The sequence below is a fragment of the Suncus etruscus genome, chromosome 16, assembly GCF_024139225.1.
Source record: "Suncus etruscus isolate mSunEtr1 chromosome 16, mSunEtr1.pri.cur, whole genome shotgun sequence".
Lineage (NCBI taxonomy): Eukaryota > Metazoa > Chordata > Mammalia > Eulipotyphla > Soricidae > Suncus > Suncus etruscus.
This window is the reverse complement of record NC_064863.1, coordinates 86,337,916-86,360,693: the sequence shown is the minus strand read 5'-3', so window position 1 is coordinate 86,360,693 and position 22,778 is coordinate 86,337,916. Positions and strand designations below refer to the sequence as shown.

The 22,778-nt window shown below is 51.8% G+C and overlaps 1 protein-coding gene across 12 annotated transcripts; it reads right to left on the bottom strand.

Moving 5' to 3' along the window:
• Nucleotides 1-250: 250 nt before the first annotated feature.
• ADD1 (adducin 1) lies at nt 251-22,459 on the bottom strand. 12 transcript variants are annotated; one of them, XM_049789714.1, is made up of 16 exons: nt 22,249-22,459; nt 20,131-20,293; nt 19,719-19,870; nt 16,849-16,929; nt 16,524-16,673; nt 14,833-14,976; nt 14,642-14,740; nt 13,736-13,912; nt 10,646-10,990; nt 8,499-8,600; nt 8,079-8,168; nt 7,454-7,546; nt 4,779-4,935; nt 2,574-2,678; nt 2,040-2,076; nt 1,037-1,173 (listed from the first exon to the last, which is right to left on the bottom strand). In XM_049789714.1, coding segments are annotated over exons 1-16 (2,091 nt in total). In that variant the 5' UTR covers nt 22,444-22,459; the 3' UTR covers nt 1,037-1,172. The 12 variants fall into 12 exon arrangements, with proteins under 12 accessions (XP_049645667.1, XP_049645669.1, XP_049645668.1 ...); XM_049789715.1 differs by having other exon boundaries at nt 2,040-2,073; XM_049789718.1 differs by having other exon boundaries at nt 2,040-2,073; nt 10,739-10,990.
• Nucleotides 22,460-22,778: the final 319 nt, after the last annotated feature.

Genomic DNA, 22,778 nt, shown 5'->3' with positions numbered 1-22,778 from the left:
CTTTTTCTAAGTCGAAAATTTGAATTTTAAGTATTAAAACTGCCTAATTCAGGCAAGGAAAGAAAGTGCTTAAAAGAACTTTATTGTGAGTAAAACATGGTGTGGATGGAGGTGATGCAGGCCCTGCCCTCCCCCACGAAGTGCCTGTCTATACTAACCTTGGTGCCATATAAAGAGTTGGACTAAAAAAGAGGGCATTGGGGGGGGGGGACAACAAAAAGTCAGCCTCAGGCCCTGTCCCATGAGGCAGGGGGCTTCCCGATAACGGGCACACTCCACACACCCCCAACCCATGCGTGTCTGGTGGCAGCAGCTGCAAGGAGGAATGGACAGAGAAGTGTGTGGGCGGGGTGGTCCCAGGCAAGGCAAGCTAAAGAAAATTCTCAGAGGGATGCCCCATCCTGCTGTCCCTCCATGCCGGGAATCCAGAGGCCTGTGAGGAAGCGGGGATTTGTGGAGTACAGGTCAACAGCTGAGCAAGGCCATGCTGGGCCACAGGCTGGTCTTGTGCTACAGCTCCTGCCTGGCTCTGCAGGCTACCCATGGCCCAATGCCCACAAGAAGCCCCAGGTCAGCCTGAGACCTCATGGTGAAAGGAGCCCAACAGAGTGGGGCCAGTGCAGCACAGGAAGGGGTAGGGGCCAAGCTAGGTTTCAGAATATGGGGGCAGCTCTGGGGTGCACATGGATAGGAGTTGCTGGTGCTGTGGGGTAGGGCCCCAGTCTTGACTACACATAAGCTCAGCACCCATCTAGAGAGGATCTCACTACAGGGACGGGGTGCATTCCGTGACACAAGACACGCACAGGACACACAGGGACTGGCTGAGGCTGCTGATGGGCCTTCAGGAGTCTCCCCTCTTCTTGCTCTTCTTCAGGAAGGAGGGGGTGCGGAACTTCTTCTTCTTTTTGGATGGGGACTTGCCTGGAGACCCGTCACTGCCAGGGTCCGCAGTGACCCCTTCCTCCACAGCTGGGGAGGCAGCCTCATCGGCTATCAGGGCGGGCTTGGGGCTGGTCACCTCAGGGGAGCTGGGAGGGCCATGAGGGGCCTCCCTATCCAGCATCTGGGAGTCCAGCGCTTCTGAAGGCTCGTCCAGGGACAGGTTGGGGAGAGTCAGCTTCAAGGTGGTGGCATCACTGTCACCTGTAGACACTGGCTCCTGGGGCTGGTCTGGATGGGGCAGGAGAGATGGGGTTACAGGGTGAAAACAGACTTGGGGATGTGACTCCAGTCCCTTCAAGGCTGGATGCTCCTCTGGCCAGGTGGGCAGCACCGACAGATCAGGCTCAACCTAAGTGCCCCAGAACTCACTGATATTAGCAATTTTGAAATTATGCCTCAAATTTAGTCCACGACACCGGAAGTATAGTGAAGGCACAGAGAGGGACACCCAGGCCTCAACTACTGTATTGGGGTTGCAAGGCTCAGAGAGGGCTGGGTCAGTGAGCACTGCTGAGACAGCATCCTTGGCAAGAGAGAAGCTGCTTGTTCCGTTCAGTATTATTTGAGTTTTGTTTCTAGTTTTAGGGCCACACCAGCAGTGTTCAGAGCCCAGCTCTTCACCCCCTTGTGGTCTCAGGCCTCAGCAGTGAGGACCAGTTTTGGGGAGAGCTCTTCCTAGATCAGCAGAACCAGCCCCCAAAGCAGCCAGTCCCAGCAGGTTAGATGCACCCCCCCCCCATTACATTAGTACCAGGAGGAAGATGCAGAGGGGGCCAAGGAGAACAGCACTGCTGCCCCTGAAACACAACCCCTAGGCAGTAGGGGCAAAGGCCATAGTCTGATCCAATCTGTTGAGACTGAACGAACCCTCAGTGCTCGGTGGGGGGAGTGATGGTCACCTTGAAGAGGCACCTGGGTCTCAGGAGCCATGAGGCACTGCCCCACAGCCCCTCAGCACTAAGTGGAGGGACTGAGGACAAAGGGCCCTGACATCATGGGATGAAAGAAAATAAAAGCCGAGGAGACAAGAAAGTGGCGGTGGATGAGGCAAAGCGCAGTTGCAGCGAGGGGGTGGGGGGACAGGTGGTACTTACTATGCCAACAGGTACTCTTTAGCACATCCACCTCCTGCTGTCACGCACGCGGCCACAGAAGAGAGAAGCATAGGGAGAGAAACTAGGCATCGCGTCACAGCCAGTGGTTAGGGCACAGGGAGCCACTTGTGTGGACACAAGACGGGGGGAGGTAGTCACAGGCTCCTGACAGGGAGCACGATAGACAGACCATGGGACACACACACACACCGGGCCCCGCCATGCATGGCCAGCACTGCACAGACCCAGCCCCATCAGGCACACAGAGAGTCCAGAGGCACCCAGGGCAAATGTGAGAGCCGCGTGCAGTGGCAATGGCAGGATTGACACCCAAAGGCACCCTCCCGTCTGCGTCCATCTCCCTGGAGGGATCCTGGAAAGAACTGGAGCAGGACAGAGGGCAGGTGGACCGCACAGTGTCCCTCCAGCATGGCCACACTGGGCAGCCTGCAGGCCATGATCTCAGGTTCTAGGCCAGCCTACAGACCTACATCCCCACAGCCAGCAAGCACTAGTCTCCCTGTCATGGCTTACCTTCCTCCGACTTGACAGGGGTGGTGGGAGGAGTGTGGGGGCCAGCTAGGTCCTCAGGAGGCACCTTCTCACCATCTTCTTGGGCCTCGAGTTCATCCAGATTCTCTGCAGAGGCATTAAAGGAAAACGGTTCTAGTAAAGTGTCCACTGGGGAAGACAGTGGGGTCTCCTGGGGTGGCCACATCTATTCTCCATCCCCCTCCTCATTCCTCTGCCCCTTTAAGATTGGGATGGGGCCGGAGAGATAGCATGGAGGTAAGGCGTTTGCCTTTCATGCAGGAGGTCATCGGTTCGAATCCCGGCGTCTCATATGGTCCCCCGGGCCTGCCAGGAACAATTTCTGAGCCTGGAGCCAGGAATAATCTCTGAGCACTGCTGGGTGTGACCCAAAAACCACAAAAAAAAAAAAAAAAAAGATTGGGATGCTGAGCTGAATTTCAGAAAACCAAATGAGCTTCTCTTCCAATTCCAAGCAGGATCCTCGGGTACCTACCTCTTCCTCATTGAGCAAGCAGTAGGCACCAGGCCCGCAGGGCACCCTGAAGGGGAGCAGTGGTACAGTACAGAGGGCCAGAGCAAGAGACCTGGTCTGTCGGGATGCCCAGGCCATGCAGAGGGCCAGGGTACGAGATCTGGTTCATCAGGGTGCCTGGGCCAATCTCAGCACTGCTAGGAGTGTGCCGTGAGCAGCACTGGGCAAGCTACAAAACCCAAAACAAATGCAGAAAGGGATGCGTGGGAGCTGAGCTACAGGTGGCTTTTACTGTTAGGTGGCCTTTACTGCCTGCGGGACTCCTCAGCCGTACCTGAGGCACGACATCCTGGGAGTTGAGCTACAGGTGGCCTTTATTGCCTGTGGGACTCTTTACTAGCCATATTTGAAACACAAAACCCACGATGCGCTCTTAAGTTCTACGGTGGAACCAGACGACAAGAGCCAGCAGAAGCGTAAGAATGGGGCCACATCCTGGCCTGTCCATGTGTGGCCCTGGCTCTTCCAGTCTGTGCCCTCCCAGCACGCTTCCCCCCACAACCCCTTCCTCCTCCCCCCCACAACCCCTTCCTCCTTGTGGGGACTCTGCCCTAGGACATGCCTTCTGAAGAAAGCAGGGCATCTACAATCTAGTTGCCACATGTCACATCCAGGAGGGCCAGAGACACCTCCTGGATGGCTCCACAGCAGTCACCAGGCCACTCCACTCAGTGCCACACCCTTCAAGGGAGCCTCAAATGAACTTCACCCTGTCCAAAACACCCAGGGACAGATTCTGAGCAAGACAGTGGGGAGGGTGCTTGCCTTGCCAACTTACATTCAATCTCTACATTCCATACGCCATCTTGGATACAATCCCCAGTACCCCAAGCCTGCCAGGAAGGATCCCTGAACACTGGTGGGTATGACTCAAAACCAAATAAATAGGGCCCGGAGAGATAGCACAGTGGTGGTTGCCTTGCAAGCAGCCGATCCAGGACCACAGGTGGTTGGTTCAAATCCCGGTGTCCCATAGGGTCCCCCATGCCTGCCAGGAACTATTTCTGAGCAGACAGCCAGGAGTAACCCCTGAGCACTGCCGGGTGTGGCCCAAAAACAAAAACCAAAACCAAATAAATAAACCATCCAGTAATAGTGATGGGACAGTGGGTGTAGGGCTTTCCTTGAAAGCAGCTGACCAGGGTCCAGTCCCCAGAATCACATGTGGTCCCCGAGCTCTTTAGGAGTGATCCCTGAGAGCAGTCAGGAGGAAGCCTTGCGCATCACTGGGAGCGGCCTCAAAATCAAACCTAACAGAAGGGTTTTTTTTAGTTCCTGGAAGGGTCACAAGACAAACACAGGGTTGGCCCTAGAGTCAGAGTCAGAGGGAATGAGGGGAGCCCACAGGAGTTTAGCAATCCTTCCCCCCCCCCCCCCCCCCGTGCTTCCTGGGCCACAGCTCAACCGTGAGTGAGCTCACTGAATGTGGGGGTATGTGGAGGGTGTCACGGCGCTCCTGAGGGTAGGAGGATCTGGATGCCACTGACTCCAGTCACACACAGCGCCATGGGGGCAGCACTGCAGGCCACAGGAAGTGCAGTAGAGGTTGGATGGTGCTCAGGGCACCTCTTAACGTCTACAATCAAGCAGCACCAGCGTGATCTCATGGTCTCTGCACCCTTGCCCCTTCTCGAGGGAACCAGGAAGCCCTTGAGTACCCCTGGAGCACTCACCTTCTGGGCCCTTCTGCTTGCGCTCCACTTCCCTGCGGTACTCCTCCAGCTCGCGGTCGGTGAGTGTGTTGAAGGGGTTGGGGCCCGTGGTGCTGACAATGACGTGGGGTTGGTATTCTTTCTCAATGATGGCCTTTGAGGCAGTCACCAGTTCCCCCTGAGGGCCCCAGGGAATCCAGTCAGTGGGAGTCTGTTGTGGGTCTTCTCAAACTCAGGGCCAGGACACAGGCAGGGCAGGGTGGGTGAGGTGCAGGAAGACCCAGGCCCAGGCTTGAGGCTCAGAGTCGAGCTGTGGCCTTCAGGGCCCAACACAGCAAAAACGCCAGGGAAAAGTTTTGGCTTCTTAAGCAAAGGCCCCTGTTAGGCCCCGAGTGAGCACTGGAGCCCAGGACCGTCCAAAGGGGAAGAGGGAGGGGGACGACCGTCCAAAGGGAAGATGTCTCCAAATTAGTGCCTATCTCTGATGAGGAACACATGCAGAGGAACCCAGCAGAGTTCTGTTTGTCCTCTTAACTCTGGATCTAGTCACCCCAGACACTCATGAGCACACACTGCCTCCAAACACCAGTGCTTGAGGCATTTGGAAAACCAAAAGCAGCTACTTAAAAGGAAAAATGCAGGGCTGCAGAGCACGGGGTGGGACGGGACTCAGAGCAGCAGGCAGGCAAGACAGCCACCAGCACCAGCAGAGCTCCTGCCCCCCACTCAGCTGCCTCAGCCTACAGCGCAAAAATGCCCGAAGGGAGGCTCCAGAACAACCAACTAGAGTATAAAGCGCGTCGATGCCAGCCAGGCCCAGCCAGAAAGTGGCCTACACCATGAGGCATGCATGTGTGAGCACATGCACACACTTAAATGCTCAACGTACAAACAAGCTCAACATATATGCACTCACAAACACACACTCAACTCACACACTCAACACTCACGTTCAGAAACACACACGCAATAGGCTGAATGGAGGGATCTGGGCTGGGCTGAGCAATCATAGCCGAGGAGCTGGGTACAAGGAAGATGACGGTTTCTGCAGCTTCCACTCAGGGCACCAGTGCAGACCAAGGACACCTTTGCCCCTCAGTCTGCGCTCAGACGATTCCAGGCTTGTCCCTAGCCCAGCATTGGGGTGGGCAGTCCAGCAGTTTTCACAGGCAGGTCTCACCTCTCTCCCCCCACAACTGTAGCAAAGCCCAAAGGAGCTCCAGCTTCCTCAGGAATGGCATGACAGGCTCACTGAGTATGTACAGGCAGCCTCACAGTCCCTGCTCTCAGTGCTGCATGGCACAAAGCCCTCCCAGAAATGCCCAGGAGTCTGAATCAAAGGATCTTGGAGGCCTTTCCCAGGAGCAGCAGTGGGCGTAGACGTCCAGGCTAGACTAAAAAGAAGCCTGAGAAGGACTGCAGAGGAGTTAGTCCTGAAGGAGGTGTGGGGTCCTAGCCCTCAGGCTCTGGCATGCAGGGAGCAAGTTCAGAGCACCCCTCAGCCAGGAAGGACCACCCAGACTGCACTGTCACACTTGGGAGAAAGAATGAAAACCAAACAGAGTAGGAGACAGAGCAGTGAGGCCCATCTCCCCTCTCCCAGATGTACCTACAAGAGAGGCTACAGGGGGGCCGGAGAGATAGCATGGAGGGTAAGGCGTTTGCCTTTCATGCAGAAGGTCATGGTTCGAATCCCAGCGTCCGATATGGTCCCCCGAGCCTGCCAGGAGCGATTTCTGAGCATGAAGCCAGGAGTAACCCCTGGGCGCTGCTGGGTGTGACCCAAAAAAAAAAAAAAAAAAAAAAGAGAGGCTACAGGAGGGAAACTAAGGTCCAGGGAATGGGCCCGAGAGCAGACCTGGAAGAAAAAGGATGTGGAGGGTGGAGCCAGAGCAGTGTGGAAGGCATTAGTCTTGCACATGGCTGACCCGGGTTCAATACCCAGCATCCCATAGTTTCCCCTGAGCCTGCCAGTAAGCAGAGCTGGGAGTAACCCCTGAGAACTGCTATGTGTGGCCCCAAAACAAAAAGAGGGTATGCTGGCAGTGGGTTTGAGACAGTGCCAGAGTTCCAGCACCAGCATCTTTTCCCTATCAGTGGAAGCTTACAGAATAGCTCCAGCACAGGCAGTGTGGACAGAGGCCCTTCCACCCTACCTACTTGTTCAGAGAGGCCCAACTCCCCTTAGACATGTGGGTGGAGAGGGATCCGACTCCCCTCAGACAAGCAGTGTCACTCGAGTTCATCTCTCTCCCTGAGACTGTGTCCTCCTCCCCATAACCTCAACACTACGCTCCCTGAGCAGGGGAATGAATGGGTGCAATGCCAGGGCCACCCTGAGCCTTATGCAGTTGGAATCTGGGAAAAGGCAAACTCAGCAAACCCATCATAGGTGGTCTTAGAAACGCATCAACCAAACCATTCACACATTCGGGGAAATGCACCAGCCAAACCTTTACAAAGTCCGAGAAAAGAAACAACTAAACCCTTCACACAGTCTAAAGAATGCACCAACCAAACCCTTCACAGGGGCTCTCAGATCTCACATCACAGAGGCGAGGAAATGGCTCAAGCAGGTAAGAGGAAGAAACCAGAGTTTCTGCTGTTGGAGCACAGAGGAGCAGAACAGAACCTTCGGGACGATGCCACAGGATGAGCACCCGGCTCTGAACCCTGGGCACTGGGGTAGCAAGTACCTTTCTAACAGGGCGAGCTCTAGCGGGGCTAAAGGTCTGCTCTGGGAGCTCGAGCCCTTCGATTGTTTCCGTGCAGTCAGAGAGGGGCGCATCCTGCAACAGGAAACTCAGTCAGGAGCCCCCCAGCCCTGCTCCCAGTAACCCCCAAGCCAGAGCAGAGCGGGCAGAGCATAGGCAAGTGCAGGAAGCAGGAGCAGCAGACATGGACCTTGCGCCCACAAACCCAGCCTGCAGGCCTATGTCAAGCGCTGGGTGGCACCAGCACTTGTTCTGTGGGGTGTGCACAGGTGTTCGTAGGCGTGCTCAAAAATGAGCACACATTGATAGAGCCGGGGCACCCGCGGCCCCCCCCCCCCCCAAGCAGCAGGACGTCGCAGACAGCCTCCAGACCAACACAATGGAGTCAGGTACCCTCCCCGCCTCCAGCACCTCACATGCCCTTTCGCTGCCCTAGGAGGAGTCCAGGACCCTCAACATGCACCCCAGGCCCAGCAACCAAGAGCTTCACCGCCATCAGAAGTGTCTACGAGACTCTTAGGTGGCTGGAATACTTACCTTGGGGTCACCCTCTCCCAGTGCACAAGTGCCAGCACTTTGACCCCATCTGAGCAACCCCACGACTCACCTGGCCCACGCTCCTGTCCATGACCACGCCACACAGAACCTGGGACTGCGGCCCAGCCGTCTTAATGTCTTGCAGGTTCTGCTCTCGGATCTGAGAGTGGGACAGAGACCCATGTTAACAGTAGGCCCTTGAGCACTGAGGCCTAGAAACTCTCCTGCGCAGCGTTTGGGCTGGGGCACTAGAAGTCCCCAAGTCTGGAGGAGCAACGGGTGAGCCATAAATATTACCAGGGGAGGCTGCCCCATAGATTCAGGAAGCTCATGTCCTAATATTCTCAACTTGGCCAAAGAACCTGGGGCAGGAACGATCGTCACAGTTTCCCCGGCATGCAGCAGCCCCAGAGCAGTGACAGAAGCCGCAAAGCCCTGCCCACGCTACGGCATCCACAACCTCGGGCCCGCCCACTCCAGCAGGACGCACCTTGTTCCGCATCTCCTGGACCTCTTTGGGGTTAGTGTTCAATGGGACAAACAGGTTAGGAACGGCAGAGGCGGAGCTTCTATGTCCATCCTCCTTAGTCCACTGTAACAGCAAGAAGAGAGGACAGGTCAGAGCCATGCCAGTGACAGACACTCCAGATCTCCAGTCTGTCTCCTTTCTCACGCCTGCCCATGCACCGACACCACAGACAATGAACCAATGCCTGCAGCACCAGGACACAGGGTGTCGCAGCACACTGGGTCACTGCTCTGCAGGACCTCCACACAGAAGCCAGCCGGAAGCATGAGATGAAGGATCAGGAGAGCAATGTGTTGTCCTAGCAAGATGGAGGAAGGGGCTCTGGGCAGGAGTGGGCATCACCGAAGTCCAACACTGAAGCAGCCGTAGCACAGATGGCTGCTTAACTTCCAGCACGAGACCATCGCCGTGTGACAAGTACACAAAGGTGATCTGGTGGGAGGATGTGGTGATGGCCAACATTTTAGATAACCTCATTCTCCGGAGTGTTACAAAGATAATCTTCCAAGCTTGAAGCACTCACAAGTCCTCACTTGGGAGCCCATTTTAGGATTCAGTGCATGTTGCCAGCATACGACCCCTTTCACGCAAACTCTCGTTTGGGGGTCCCCAAACAAGAGACTTGAGACCGCACCCCTGGGCATGAGCAGGCACTAAACGTGAAAAGGAACCCATGAGAGAAAGCCAGGCTGTGCCTCGTAGTCCCAAAGAGGGAGGCTGGCAGGGAGCCACTGCCAAGGGGTTGAGGTGGGCATGGAGCTGTGGATACTCACTGGTGGGGTCTTCTCAGAAAAACAACTCCAATTCTACTACAAAACATTTTAGTCAACACTGAAACAACAACCTCAAAGCTTGAACAGGTTTACAAATGAGAACATTCATTCATTACTATACCAACCTGGAAACATGGCAGGGAGCTCAAGAGCAATTACAAACTTACAGGCTCAACTGGGTCCCTCGAGGCAGACACCAGCACAAACACTGCAGTGTCCTCAGAGCCCCCTTCAAGCTACTAGGAGGAAGCTCAGAGCTGCATCGACCACTAACTGGGCCCCATTCCCTGAAGCAGACCAGCACCGTGGCAGTCAACAGAAACCAGACCAGGAGGGAGCAGGGAGCAACAGAGACGCGCTCACACGCTGATGCCCTGCTCAGCACCTGCCCCCAGGACAAGTCTGCTGAGGGTCCCAAGGCTCGTTCCCAGTGGCGCTGCCAGGAGAGCCAGCACCAGCAGAGAGGGACCAAGGGCACATCCTGGGTCTTCCTTCAGCCAGGACATAGGACAGGACACCCATGTGGGTTCTGCAGTGCCACTACTCTGGGCCACTTGTCCTGACTTCACAAAAAGCTTGAGGAACAATCATGCAGGGGTTGGCCTGCCCCAAGACCCTTCTCCTCTGTAGGCTGCACTTGGGGACTCTCTAGCACAGGACCAGAGAGTATCCTTCCAGGCATAAAACACTGAAGAAGCCGCCAGAGCACCGCAGTCACTCACTAGGCCTGTGGGCGGCCTGCACTGCACTTGGGTCATGCTACACGCAGCAGGAGTTGGACACACCCGCCATGGCCGCTACTCACATGCAACAGTCCATGCAGAAGGCAACTGGCAGATGGCTTTCGGAGGCTTTGGGACAGAAAGAAGGGACAAGTGAGCGAGAGAGGAGGAGGGTCAGCAACCACGAGCCAATGCTCATGAAAAGTGAGGGGAAACTGCTTAAGAAAACAGAAGAATGTAAGAACAGACTCAGTGACTTGCAGAAAGACTGAGCTGGCAGCACTGAAATATCAGACCTACTGTGGAGTGCACAGACCAAGAGGACCAAAAGAATCTTGGTCTAAAGGGGACACAGCTCCTCCTGCAGGCAGATCCGCCAGATGCTAAGTACTTTCGCTCTCGAAGGGTGACAGGAGGGCTAGACAGGCTGAAGGCACCAAGTATCTTAAGCAGTTTCGAGCAGACTGCATTAGCGGGGAGCAGACAGAATCCAGGTTACAAATGAAAGTGTGTGGGTGCTCGGGTCAGAAGGGCTGGGTCCCAAAGCCTCCGAGGCCCCAGCTGCCCAACTTGCTCTACATCTCTAACTAGGAACAGTAAGGTAGGCACAGACCAAGCAGTTGGTAATACAGCTTGGCACGCAGACACCGGACGAGAGAGACTGCAGCAAGGGTTTCACGTGATCGTGTGTAATGTTCGTCCACACCTTAGTCTTCGACTTGGGGCTGCTGCCGTTGGGCCCTTCCTCGGGAGCATCGTCACCTCGGCCAGAGTGCAGCCATCTTGTCTTCTCTCGCTGCTGCTTCTGAAAACTGTGTCTGAGAGGGGAGCCAGTGCCCGAGTCTCCGTCACTAGCAAAGGAGTAACCTGCAACACTGGCAGGAACCTCCACATCGCTGAACTTTTTAGATTTCTCCCTCAAAGCTGGGTACCGGTAGGGATAGCCAGTCCTGTAGCCCTATAGGGGAGAGGAAAGAGAGAAGGGAGGGGGTGGTGGGGGGAAAGGGAGGAGGGAGGAGAGAGAAAGGGGGAGGGAGAGAACAGGAGAGGGATGCTGGGATTCAAACCAATGACCTTCTGCATGAAAGGCAAACACCCCACCTCCGGCCCCCCACCATAAACTTTTTTTGTGTGTGTGTGATTTCTGGGTCACACCCGGCAATGCTCAGAAGTTTTTCCTGGCTCCATGCTCAGAAATTGCTCCTGGCAGGCACAGGGGACCATATGGGACACCGGGATTCGAACCGATGACCTTCTGCATGAAAGGTAAACGCCTTACCTCCATGCTATCTCTCTGGCCCCCACCATAAACTTTTGATGCTAATTTTTTTTTGTCTTTGTTTTTGTTTTTGGGCCACACCAGGTACCGCTCAGGAGTTACTACTGGCTCTGTGATCAGAAATCACTCCTGGCAGGCTCAGGAGACCATACTGGGATGCTGGGAACCAAACCCAGGTCTGTCCCAGGTAGGCCACGTGCAAGGCAAACAACCTGCCACTGTGTTATTGCTCCAGCCCCTACAAGTTAATTTTGTAGCCTACAACTTTACTACATAAAACTATTGTTTCTAGCTTTTTTGTAGTTTTTAGGGCTTTAATCTGCAAATAGTGAGAATTTAACTTTTTCCTTTCCTATCTGGATTCGAACCAACCACCTTTGGTCCTGGATTGGCTGCTTGCAAGGCAAACGTGCTGTGCTATCTCTCCGGGCCTGGTGGTTACTGTTTGATCCTTCGCTTCCCTACATACTAGAGACGAGTGACATCATCAGGTATTTGTCTTTCTCCCTCTCATTCATTTAACAGATGCTCTCGTTTCATGATGTTGCAGTAACTACAAGATTACATTTTTTCTTAGAGCTACATAATGTCCCATTTAGTACTGTCACTGGATATGTGGGACATTTAGGCTATTCCCTTATCTGCTGCCATACTCAGCATTGCAGTGAACAAAGGCATGTATCTTTCTGAATTAATGAAATTAATGTTTTTGAAAAAAAAAAAAAGTGAAATCACTTAGGTCATATGGGATTTCTTTTTTTTGTTGTTGTTGTTTTGGGCCACACCCAGTGGCCCACCTAGGGGTTAGTCCTGGCTATGTGCTCAGAAATCACCCCTGGCTTGGGGGACCATATGGGACACTGGGTATAGAACCCAGGTCCATCCTGGATCAGCTACATGCAAGGCAAATGCCCTACCACTGTGCATTCGCTCCGGCAGCAATATGGGATTTTTTTTTGGGGGGGGGCCACACCCAGTGATGCTCAGGAGTTACTCCTGGCTATGCACTCAGAAATCACTCCTGGCTTGGGGGACTATATGGACGCCGGGGGATGGGGGGATTGAACCTCAGTCCATCCTAGGCTAGTGCAGGCAAGGCAGATGCCTTACTGCTTGTGCTACCACTCCAGCTCCAGAATTCAGGGGAGTCATTCCTGAGAGTGCTCAGGCAGGTATTTGAGTTTGCAAGTACATTACCCACTCCACTAGCTTTTTGGTTCCCTACTCTGACTCTGCTAAAAAGCTCCAAAATGCTTCCACGGAGGCTGAGCCATACCACACTCCTATGAATAGTGAATGAGGGCTCCTGTCACTACATCCCATGAACATCAGATGTTTCCAGTCTTTCTGGTTTTATTGGGGGGTGGGGGTGGGGAGGGAATGTTTGGGCCATACCCAGCAGTGTTCAGGGGTTACTCCTGGCTCTACACTCAGAAATTACTCCTGGCAGGTTCAGGGACCACATGGAATGCTGGGGATGGGACCCAGGTCAAGCCATGTGCAAGGCAAACACCCTTCTCTCTGTGATATCATTCAGGCCAGTTTCCAGTCTGTTTTTGGGATACACTTGGCCTTTAAGAATCATTCCTGGGGCTGGAGAGATACATAGATGTAGGGTGTTTGCCTTGCATGCAGAAGAATGGTGGTTCGAATTCCAGCATCCCATATGGTCCCTGTGCCTGCCAGGAGTGATTTCTGAGTGCAGAGCCAGGAGTAACTCTGAGCGCCACCAGGTGTGATCCAAAAACAAAAAACAAAACAAAAAATTCCTCATGGGCTCCAGGGACCTGTATGTGATATTTAGGGTCGAACTCAGGTTAGCCTCATACAAGACAAGCTCCTTGTTCCAGTACTATTGCTCTGGCCCTATTTTTGTTTGTTTGTTTGCTTTTAGGCCATACCCAGTAGTTTTCAGGGTATTCCTAGCTCTGTGCTCAGAAATCGCTCCTAGCAGCCTCAGGTGACCATAAGGGCTATCAGGAATAGAATCCAGGTCTGTCCCGGGTTGGCCGCATGCAAGGCAAATGCCCTACCACTGTGTCCGGCCCTAGTTTTGATAAGTGCCATTCTTGCCAGTACAAAATGGCGTCATGCTGACTGCTTTGCACTTCCCTTATCGTAAGGGACAGGGTGAGTCTTCAAGAATTTGGAAAGGAGGGGCCAGAACAATAACACAGGGGTATGCACCTGACCCGGGACAGACCTGGGTTTGATCCCTGGCTTCCCATATGGTCCCCAAAGCCAGGAGTGATTCCTGAACATCACCGGGTGTGGCCCAAAAACAAAAACACAAAAACAAAATTGGAGAGGAAAAACATAAAGAACAGGAACACACAATTGCACATGATTACACTTCTAGGAAAAACACTCCCACTGGTGCTTTCAGAACAGAGCCCTGTCACAACATTGATACTAATTTCTCACCAGATTATCCAACATCCGCATAAGGGCTTCAAACTCCTGCTCCCCGATCTGCCACCGGGGAGGTGAGATGGTGCCATCACCTGATGGGGAGCCTGGGGATCGGGGTTTGGCTTTGTATTTCCCAGGATCCAAGAGGACTAAGTTGTCCGGTCCTCCTGAACTGGCCAGAGTTCGAACCTTTTCAAAAACAAGCAAAGACGACAGACTTCATTACTGAAACTGAGAGAATCAGATGACCAAAAAAACGAGTTGTTAATTTTATTTCGCTTGGTTTGGTTGGGGGACTATACCTGGTGGTGCTCAGGGTTTACTTCTGGCTCTGCACTCAAGAATAATCATTCTTGGTAGGATTGGGGAATTATATAGGGTGCCAGGGATCAAACCTGAGTCAGCTATGTGTAAGGCAAGTGTCTTGTCTGCTGTGGTATCACTCTGGCCCATAAAATGTGAATTCTAAAGAAAACTAAACCAGCAGAGTACAGGAATAAAAATGTGGGCTACATAGTGACAGACTCATCAAAATACCAGGCATTCATACTTGGGACAGAAGAGAGAAACCTACTCCCTTTAGGACTGCATGAGAGAAACTAGGACTGCAGCGACATGAACCATAGGAACGGGGTGGAGAATAACATAGGAGGAGCCAGCAGAGACAATGGACTTGTCTGGCCTCTATCTCTCTCAAAGAGGACCATGAATGCCAGACAAAAGGGCAATGTAGTGACACAGGTGAAGCATCAGACATGGAGACTGGCAAACACTCTATAAATGACTGACTTCCTCATTTAAAAACTGTAAATAAAAGACAAGTAATCCTGCTGAAAACAGCAACTGGCATGGTCAGGAGACAGCTGCAAGACTGTATAACCAGAAGCTTCAGCTAACAGGAAAATAGCTGCTGCCCACCTGGATCTCACAGGCGACTACCAGGTTGTGGATGTAGTAGAAGGCCTCCTCCACGCTCTCACCCACAGACACAAGCCCGTGGTTCCGAAGAATAAGGACCTGCAGAGAAACAAAGATGTGTCATGAACTAGACTGCCTACGACTTGATTGCCCTCAGTCTCTGTGTAACACTGGATAAGCATCCCACTAACCTTGCTTTTAGGGCCCAAATTTTTCTGAATTAAAACTTTTTCTTCCTCATCAACCAGAATTCCATGGTAATCATGGTATGCCAGTTCTCCAAGGGATAGCGCCTCTGGGGAGATTGGCAAGAGGCCACATTTCATTGCAGAGACCTAGAGACCAAGAAGCCAACAGATGTGAGGGCCAAAATTACACAGCAGGTAGTTTCCTCAAACAAGTCAAAACAAAACAGAGGCATGTTTCATTTTGTTCTCAGAAATAAGGAAACCCATGGGGCCGGAGAGATAGCATGGAGATAAGGCGTTTGCCTTGTATGCAGGACGGTGGTTCGAATCCTGGCATCCCATATGGTCCCAAGCCTGCCAGGAGCGATTTCTATTTGTTTGTTTGTTTATTGGTTTTTAGGTCACACCCAGCAGCGCTCAGGGGTTACTCCTGGCTCTACACTCAGAAAATGCCCCCCCCCCCAAAAAAAAACCAACAAAACTTTAATGCTGATGTCAAACTTTAATGATGATGTGGCTAGAGAGACAATACAGGATTTAGGGTACTTGTCCTGCACACAACCAACACTGGTTCAATTTCCAAACTGCAAGAGGTCCCCCAAGCACAGTCAGGAAAGAACTGCTCTCTGAACAGAGTCAGGAGCAAGCCCTGAGCATTGCTGGGAATAGGCCAAAGATAAAACAAACAAGCACATCTTGACAGTAAAATACAGTATGAATATGTATGAAATAAAACCATCAATATAGTTACAACTTAAGTATTGAATCAGTGAGGTCACCTGGCTGACAAACATGTAGCATGAAGTCATAGATGTGTGATATGGGAAAACAAAAGGCCAATTCTGGAGGTCCATGTGTCCCATCACCACCTGAGCACTAAGAAAAGGAATACACGGGCCCGGAGAGATAGCACAGCGGCGTTTGCCTTGCAAGCAGCCGATCCAGGACCAAAGGTGGTTGGTTCGAATCCCGGTGTCCCATATGGTCCCCCGTGCCTGCCAGGAGCTATTTCTGAGCAGACAGCCAGGAGTAACCCTGAGCACCGCCGGGTGTGACCCAAAAACCAAAAAAAAAAAAAAAAAAAAAAAAAGAAAAGGAATACACACCCTCAAGCTGTAGCCACTGGGCTCCTCTGGAAGCCCGGGCTTGACTTCCTGGTGACATGAGAAGGATCAGGAGGCACCCTGGGCCTGAAGGCAACTGTGTGCAGCCTCTTCTGGCCACCACGCTGTCCCCTCCCCAGCCTCATCTGCCTGCTCTGGGGAGGCCTTGATCTCTCCTTCTGTCTTCCTGCCCACAACCTTCCAAGTACTCTGTTCCTCTCTGTGACTGTACGGTCTGGCAGTGTTCAGAACTGTGATCTGATCCCCGCCACTCAGCCATTGGGAATTCACCACAGATTTTTCCAATCTGGATCCCCAAGAATGCTTCTTTCACGGGGATTCTGTGCTGCTCGTGGGGCCAAACCCAGAGTGCCAGGAGACTGGTTCCCCCACAACACGTTCATACTAGCCCTCTCCTAGGTCCTGAGCGGATATTCTCTTTTCTAAGACTCTTAGTCTCTTCTAGGAGACTCCAGGTGCACTTTCTTACAATTTTCCTTCCATCCAGCAGAATCAAGTTTTCTGGCTGGGCCCATCTGGAGAAAAGGCAAACACCCTCACACACCACCTCAGCTGCCCCTACATACTTACCGCGGCCCCTGCAGGTGTGTGAATATGCACCACGCATTTGGCATCGGGTCGCGCAGCATAGATGGCAGAATGCAGAGTAAAACCTGCTTGGTTTACCCCAAGGTTGGTGCTGCCACGATCCACCACATCACCTTGTAGGTTGATTTTCACCTGAAAGCAAAATTCGAGTAGTGAAGAGGGTTCCAGGAGCTCTCCCTCCCACAATCTAGGAGTATCTGATTCTGAAGGTTTCCAAGAGTGAATCACAGATCCCCCACTCTTTCCATTCTTCTCTGTCCCATAACAGCAGCTATGAGGAGGATGAGGAAAAGGGATTGACTCTTACCAAGCTAGAGGCGGTCACTTCACTGTACAGCAGCCCGAAAGGCACAATGAGAAAGTGTTCTTGCTCGGAGCTCACCCTGGTCTGCAGAAAAGACTAAGTCAGCTCACAAAGTTAAGGAGATATTTAGATCCCTCTCCATCCACCATCTCTTGTGCCCTTCGTTTTTGGTTTGTTCTGTTTTTTTTTTTTTTTTTTTTTTTGTGGTTTTTGGGTCACACCCGGCAGTGCTCAGGGGTTATTCCTGGCTCCAGGCTCAGAAATTGCTCCTGGCAGGCACGGGAGGACCATATATGGGACGCCGGGATTCGAACTGATGACCTCCTGCATGAGAGGCAAACGCCTTACCTCCATGCTATCTCTCCGGCCCCGGTTTGTTCTGTTCTTATTGTTGTTATTTTTTGGTTTATTTTAAAAATATAAAGGCTTGGGGCCGGAGAGATAGCATGGAGGTAAAGCGTTTGCCTTTCATGCAGGAGGTCATCAGTTCGAATCCCAGCGTCCCATATGGTCCCCTGTGCCTGCCAGGAGCAATTTCTGAGCCTGGAGCCAGGAATAACCCCTGAGCACTGCCTGGTGTGACCCAAAAACCAAAAAAATAAAAAATAAAAAAAATAAAGGCTTGAGGCTGGAGAGATAGCACGGAGGTAAGGCATTTGCCTTTCATGCAGAAGGTCATTGGTTTGAATCCCGGCATCCCATATGGTCCCCCGAGCCTGCCAGGAGCGATTTCTGAGCATGGAGCAAGGAGTAACCCCTGAGTGCTGCCGGGTGTGACCCAAAAAACAAAAACAAAAAATATATGAAGACTCAGTAGGCCGAGTGCAGATTATGCATGTGCATATAGGGCTCCCAGGTTTGTTCCCTATCACCACACGGTCCCCCAGCACCACCAGAAATAATCTCCAAGCTGGGGTAACCCTGAATACCACCAAGTATTACCCCTGCCCTGCACCCTCCCCCCGAAGTTCACTCTGATGTAGAAAGACTTAGATTTCTGCAATTTGCCTGCTGCGTCTAATATTAGCATGCTGGCCCCAAGCCAGCAGAATTCTTCATCCTACCTGTGGGCTGCTGTAGGGCCAGAAGCACTGACATGCCTAACAAGTAACTCAGGATAGTGACAGGGAACTGTCGACATATCTTGGCTCTGTGACTTGCTCTGTCTTTTTGTTTTGTTTTGTTTTTGCGTCACACCCAGCAGCATTCAAGGGTTACTCCCGGCTCTACGCTCAGAAATCACTCCAGTCAGGCTTGGGGGGACCATATGGAATGCCGGAATTCGAACCACCATCCTTTTGCATGCAAGGCAAACACCCTACCTCTCCAGCCCCAACTTGCTCTGTCTTTACATGCTCTTCTACTCAGAGGATAACAGTTAAGTGCCTGTCTTGCAGGCAAGTGAACCCAGTCCAAACTTCTACACCTCACAGTCACAGTCCCCTAGTGCTACCAGGTATGTCTCTGAAGAATCAAAACACTGCAGAGTATGGCCATGAAGGCCCCAACATGACCAGGGGAGCTGGAAACCCTCGGCACAGCCCTCATTAGAACCACTGGTCGAGCTGCAGTTCTAAAAAAAATTTTGTGGGTGCGAAGAATCCTAGAACTATTTCCAGTTCTGACTGGGCAACACCAATTGCGTATTACCCTTCCCATGATCTGCACCCCAACATTAATCCCTGATTGCAGGCTCTCTGTACTGTCCACCAGCCATCAGTCTCCCTGTACCCAAGCACTATTTTAACCACCATCACTAGTTACTATCGACAATAAGAGAATCTGGTGAGACACAGGTCTGGAAGCAAATGCCAACACAGGAAATAATCCACACAGTGAAAGGGGGCAAGAACGGGTTCAGGAAATCCAACACTCAAAACAAGAATCCCACCACACAAGCCTTCTGTTCCTAGGAAAGAAAACAGCTTAGTGGAGGAAAACTGCAGAATGAGCCCCTGCCTTCCTCAGACCCCTGCTTTTACTGACAACTGAGCTACATAATGAACCCCAAGTCTCCTAAGCACCTGAGTGAGTCCTGCTTGCATATCCTTTATACAATTCCCAAGACCCCACAGCTCAGGAAATCCACTTTCGTAAGGCCAAGAACCTGGCCTCGGTGCTTAGCTGACTGGCACTCAGGTGACACTGAGAGCACAGGGTTGGAAAGGCCTGATGTCAGCTAAGGTCACCAAGAAGGAATGACTGAGTTCAAGTGGACAGATGAGCCCCCCAAATTCCTCAGAAGTCCAAAAACAAAACAAACGAAAGGAGAGGCTGGAGCGGTGGCACAGTCTTTAGGGCATTTGCCTTGCACATGCTAACCTAGGACGGACCACAGTTCGATCCCTGGCGTCCCATATGGTCCTCCAAGCCAGGGGCGATTTCTGAGCACATAGCCAGGAGTAACCTCTGAGTATCACCGGTGTGACCCAAAACCAAAACCACACAAACAAAATTCCTCAGAAGCCACTGCAGTCCAAGACAAATCACTCAAATAATTATCTCTACATATGACGGTTTCTAGCACCAACTCTAGGCCAAATCCCTGGTACCACACACAGCCCCACAGCACAGCCAGAGGAGAGTCCTGAGCAGAGCCAGGAAAATCCCTTGAGCAATGTTGAGTTATGATCCCCTGACCCCCACAATTTTTTTCAGGGCTATCAGTGATTTGAAGAATTGGCTGTAAACCCTCATAAGTCACCCTACAAGAGCTATTGTTTCCACCAGGAAGTGACGTGAAGGTGGCTGACCTTCATATGAACACACACTGACATCAGTAATCTGGAAGAAAGGCCCTCATGCTAACCTCAACTCAGCCCCGGTGCCAACTCATACCACTGCTCCCCCGTAGCTGGTCCCCTGATACTCACTGTGATGTGGTTGTAAATGAGTTGAGACCATCCAAAAAGGTCTGCCAGTCTGTAAAACGCTGCCAGCTTACACCGAAGCAGTTTCTCCCCTTTGTCATAGGCGATGGAATCTGAGCCTCTGAGATCATTCACGGGAGTCACCATCCCAAGACCTGGAATGGGGTATTACAAAGCCAAAGTTAAATATGTTCTCAGTTCTGCTGCCCTACAGCCTTTGCTATTCTCCTGCTTTGTGACCTGTCTTATATCCACATAAGACGCATCACTCTCTGTCCCTCTGCCCCGGCCAACTTCACTCAGCCCACCTGTCTCCAGAACCACCCACCTGCCAGCAGCTAACTACCTGAGTCCATTTCCAGAGGTCGAGCAGGATCCCACCTGGGTCTGCACTAGGTCCCCGGCCAGTACTCACTCATGTTTAAGGCGGCCATTCCTCCTTGCGGGGCCGCCGGGTAGACATTGGGGACGTTTGTAGTCATGAAGTCTGCAATCTGCTGCAAGGCCAGCAGGCCAGTGGGATTTTTCCCCTTCTTAAACTGTTCCTGTATCATTGACTCCAGTTCTTCACAGAAAGCCTAGCAATAAGCACATTAAAACAGAGACACTGGGCTGGAGAGATCACATGAAAGTAGGGTGCTTGCCTTGCATGCAAAAGGACAGTGGTTCTAATCCCAGCATCCCATATGGTCCCCTGAGCCTGCCAGGAGCAATTTTTGAGCATAGAGCCAAGAGTAACCCCTGAGCGCTGAGTAACCCAAAAACAAACAAACAAGCAAAAATAAAATGTGGGGCCGGAGAGATAGCATGGAGGTAAGGCATTTGCCTTTCATGCAGAAGGTCATTGGTTCAAATCCCGGCGTCCCATATGGTCCCCTGTGCCTGCCAGGAGCAATTTCTGAGCATGGAGCCAGGAATAACCCCTGAGCACTGCCGGGTGGACCCAAAAACCAAAAATAAATAAATAAATAAATAAATAAATAAATAAATAAATAAATAAATAAAATGTGAGACACCATTTCTTTTCTGTCCTCGAAAAGGGCAAAGTAAGAGTCACCTGCACTGATTTTTTGGTTTGTTGTTACCCAGTGCACTATTCCAAAAAAGGAGCTGTACAGTGTAAAGATGAGAATCCCGAAGAATGTGAAGATACATTCTTTCCTGGGACTCAACTCTAAGGCAGTCATAAGAGAAGTACCCAACAGAGCTGTCAAGTCACAAAGGTGTTTGCTCCTGTATACAAGTGGGGCAGGCACAGTCCACACTCTACAGAGCAGGGGATCATTAAAGGAATGGGTCCACATGGCAATGGAACTTTTATCCCAAAGACTGTTCTCTCACTAGAGCAGTTAACCTGAATTAACAAAATGCTTTCTTTTATGCTTAGCTTCTTTTTATTTTTTCTTTTAGGAAACTCAAGCTTCATTTTTTGTTTCTTGTTGGGTCACACCTGGTAGTGCTAAAAGGCCATTCCTGGCTCAAGGCTCAGGATTCCTCCTGGCAATGCTTAAGGGACCATGCAGTGCCAGGAGTCAAAAGCTACAACCAGGGCCTCACACATGCGGGTGCCCTAACTACAAGCCCCATCTGGGCCCTAAACTGAATTCTTTCAGCAGATACCTAGGGCAGCACAAATTTCCAAGTTAAGAAAATGTCTCGGGGCCAGAGAGATACCATGAAGGTAAGGCAATTGCCTTGCATACAGAAGTTCGGTGGTTCAAATCCCGGCATTCCATATGGTTCCCTGAGCCTGCCAGGAGCGATTTCTGAGCATGGAGCCAGGAGTAACCCCTCAGCATTGCCGGGTGTGACCCCCCCCCAAAAAAAAACAAAAACAAAGAAAAAGAAAAAGAAAATGTCTCAGGGGCTGGAGTGTTAAATACAGCAATAAAGCGCATGCCTTTGCAGCAGCCAACCCTGGACAAACTCTGATTCGATTTCAATTCGATTTGATTCCCATATGGTCCCCTGAGTCTGCCAGGAGCAATTTCTGAGCACAGAGCCAGGAGTAACCCCTGAGCACTGCCGGGTGTGGTCCAAAAACCAAAAAAAGGGAAAAAAAAAAAAAAAGAAAATATCTCAGAGGAACTGCAGAGATTATACAGAGGGGAAGGCATTTGCCTTGCATGCAGCTAACCAGGGTTTTGATCCCCCGCATCCCTTATGGTCCCCCAAGCACAGCCAGGAAAACTGCTGAGTGCAGAGCCAGGAATAATCTGAGTACTGCCAGGTGTGGCCCAAACCCTCCATTAAAGAAAAACGTCAAGATTGGAAAGGATGGGGCTGGTGCAAGCAGTAAAGCATCTGCTTTGCCCGCACTAGCCTAGGACGAACTGAGGTTTGATCCCTCAACAGCCCATATGGTCCCCCAAACCAGGAACGATTTCTGAGCACATAGCCAGGAGTAACCTCTGAGTGTCACCATGTAGCCCAAAAACAAATACAAACAAAAACCAGACTGGAAAGGAAGAAGGCAAAGTTTATGAAGCAGCAGCTTGGAGCGTGCTGCTGGCATGCTGTGCACAGTCCTTACAGGGCTCTGCAGGATCATGGACACCCTCTTCTTCTGTTCCATCATGTTGAAGTCCTGGCGCAGGTCTGGTGCCATATTCCGCTCTCGCAAGTACTCGGGGTTGTTCTCATCCACCCTGTCAAAGTACCTCTCTTTGTGAGGGGCTGTGGTGGGGGGTGGTGAGGTCACCACTGCAGCCCGAGTATCACCATTCATGGCACAATCTTTCTGGATTCCTGCAGAAGAAGAAATCAAAGCAAGGCTTGTTTCTAGAGCAGTGTGCTGGCATTCCCTCGCACGCACTTCAGCCAGCTGGCAGCAGCCTCGATAGTAATGTAGAGACACGACATGTGAAGGCTTGTGTCCAAAACACAGGGCTGCTCAGCCCTCCACCCCTCCAGAGACAGACCGATGATACACAAGGCTTCTAAGTTCAAGACACAGTATCTCAGCCCTATCCCACTCTCCAGCAAACTGAACTCACAATGTGTGAAAGCTTATGTTCCAACACTCAGGTTTTGACCCTCTCCCCCTCCCACAGATGGCCCATG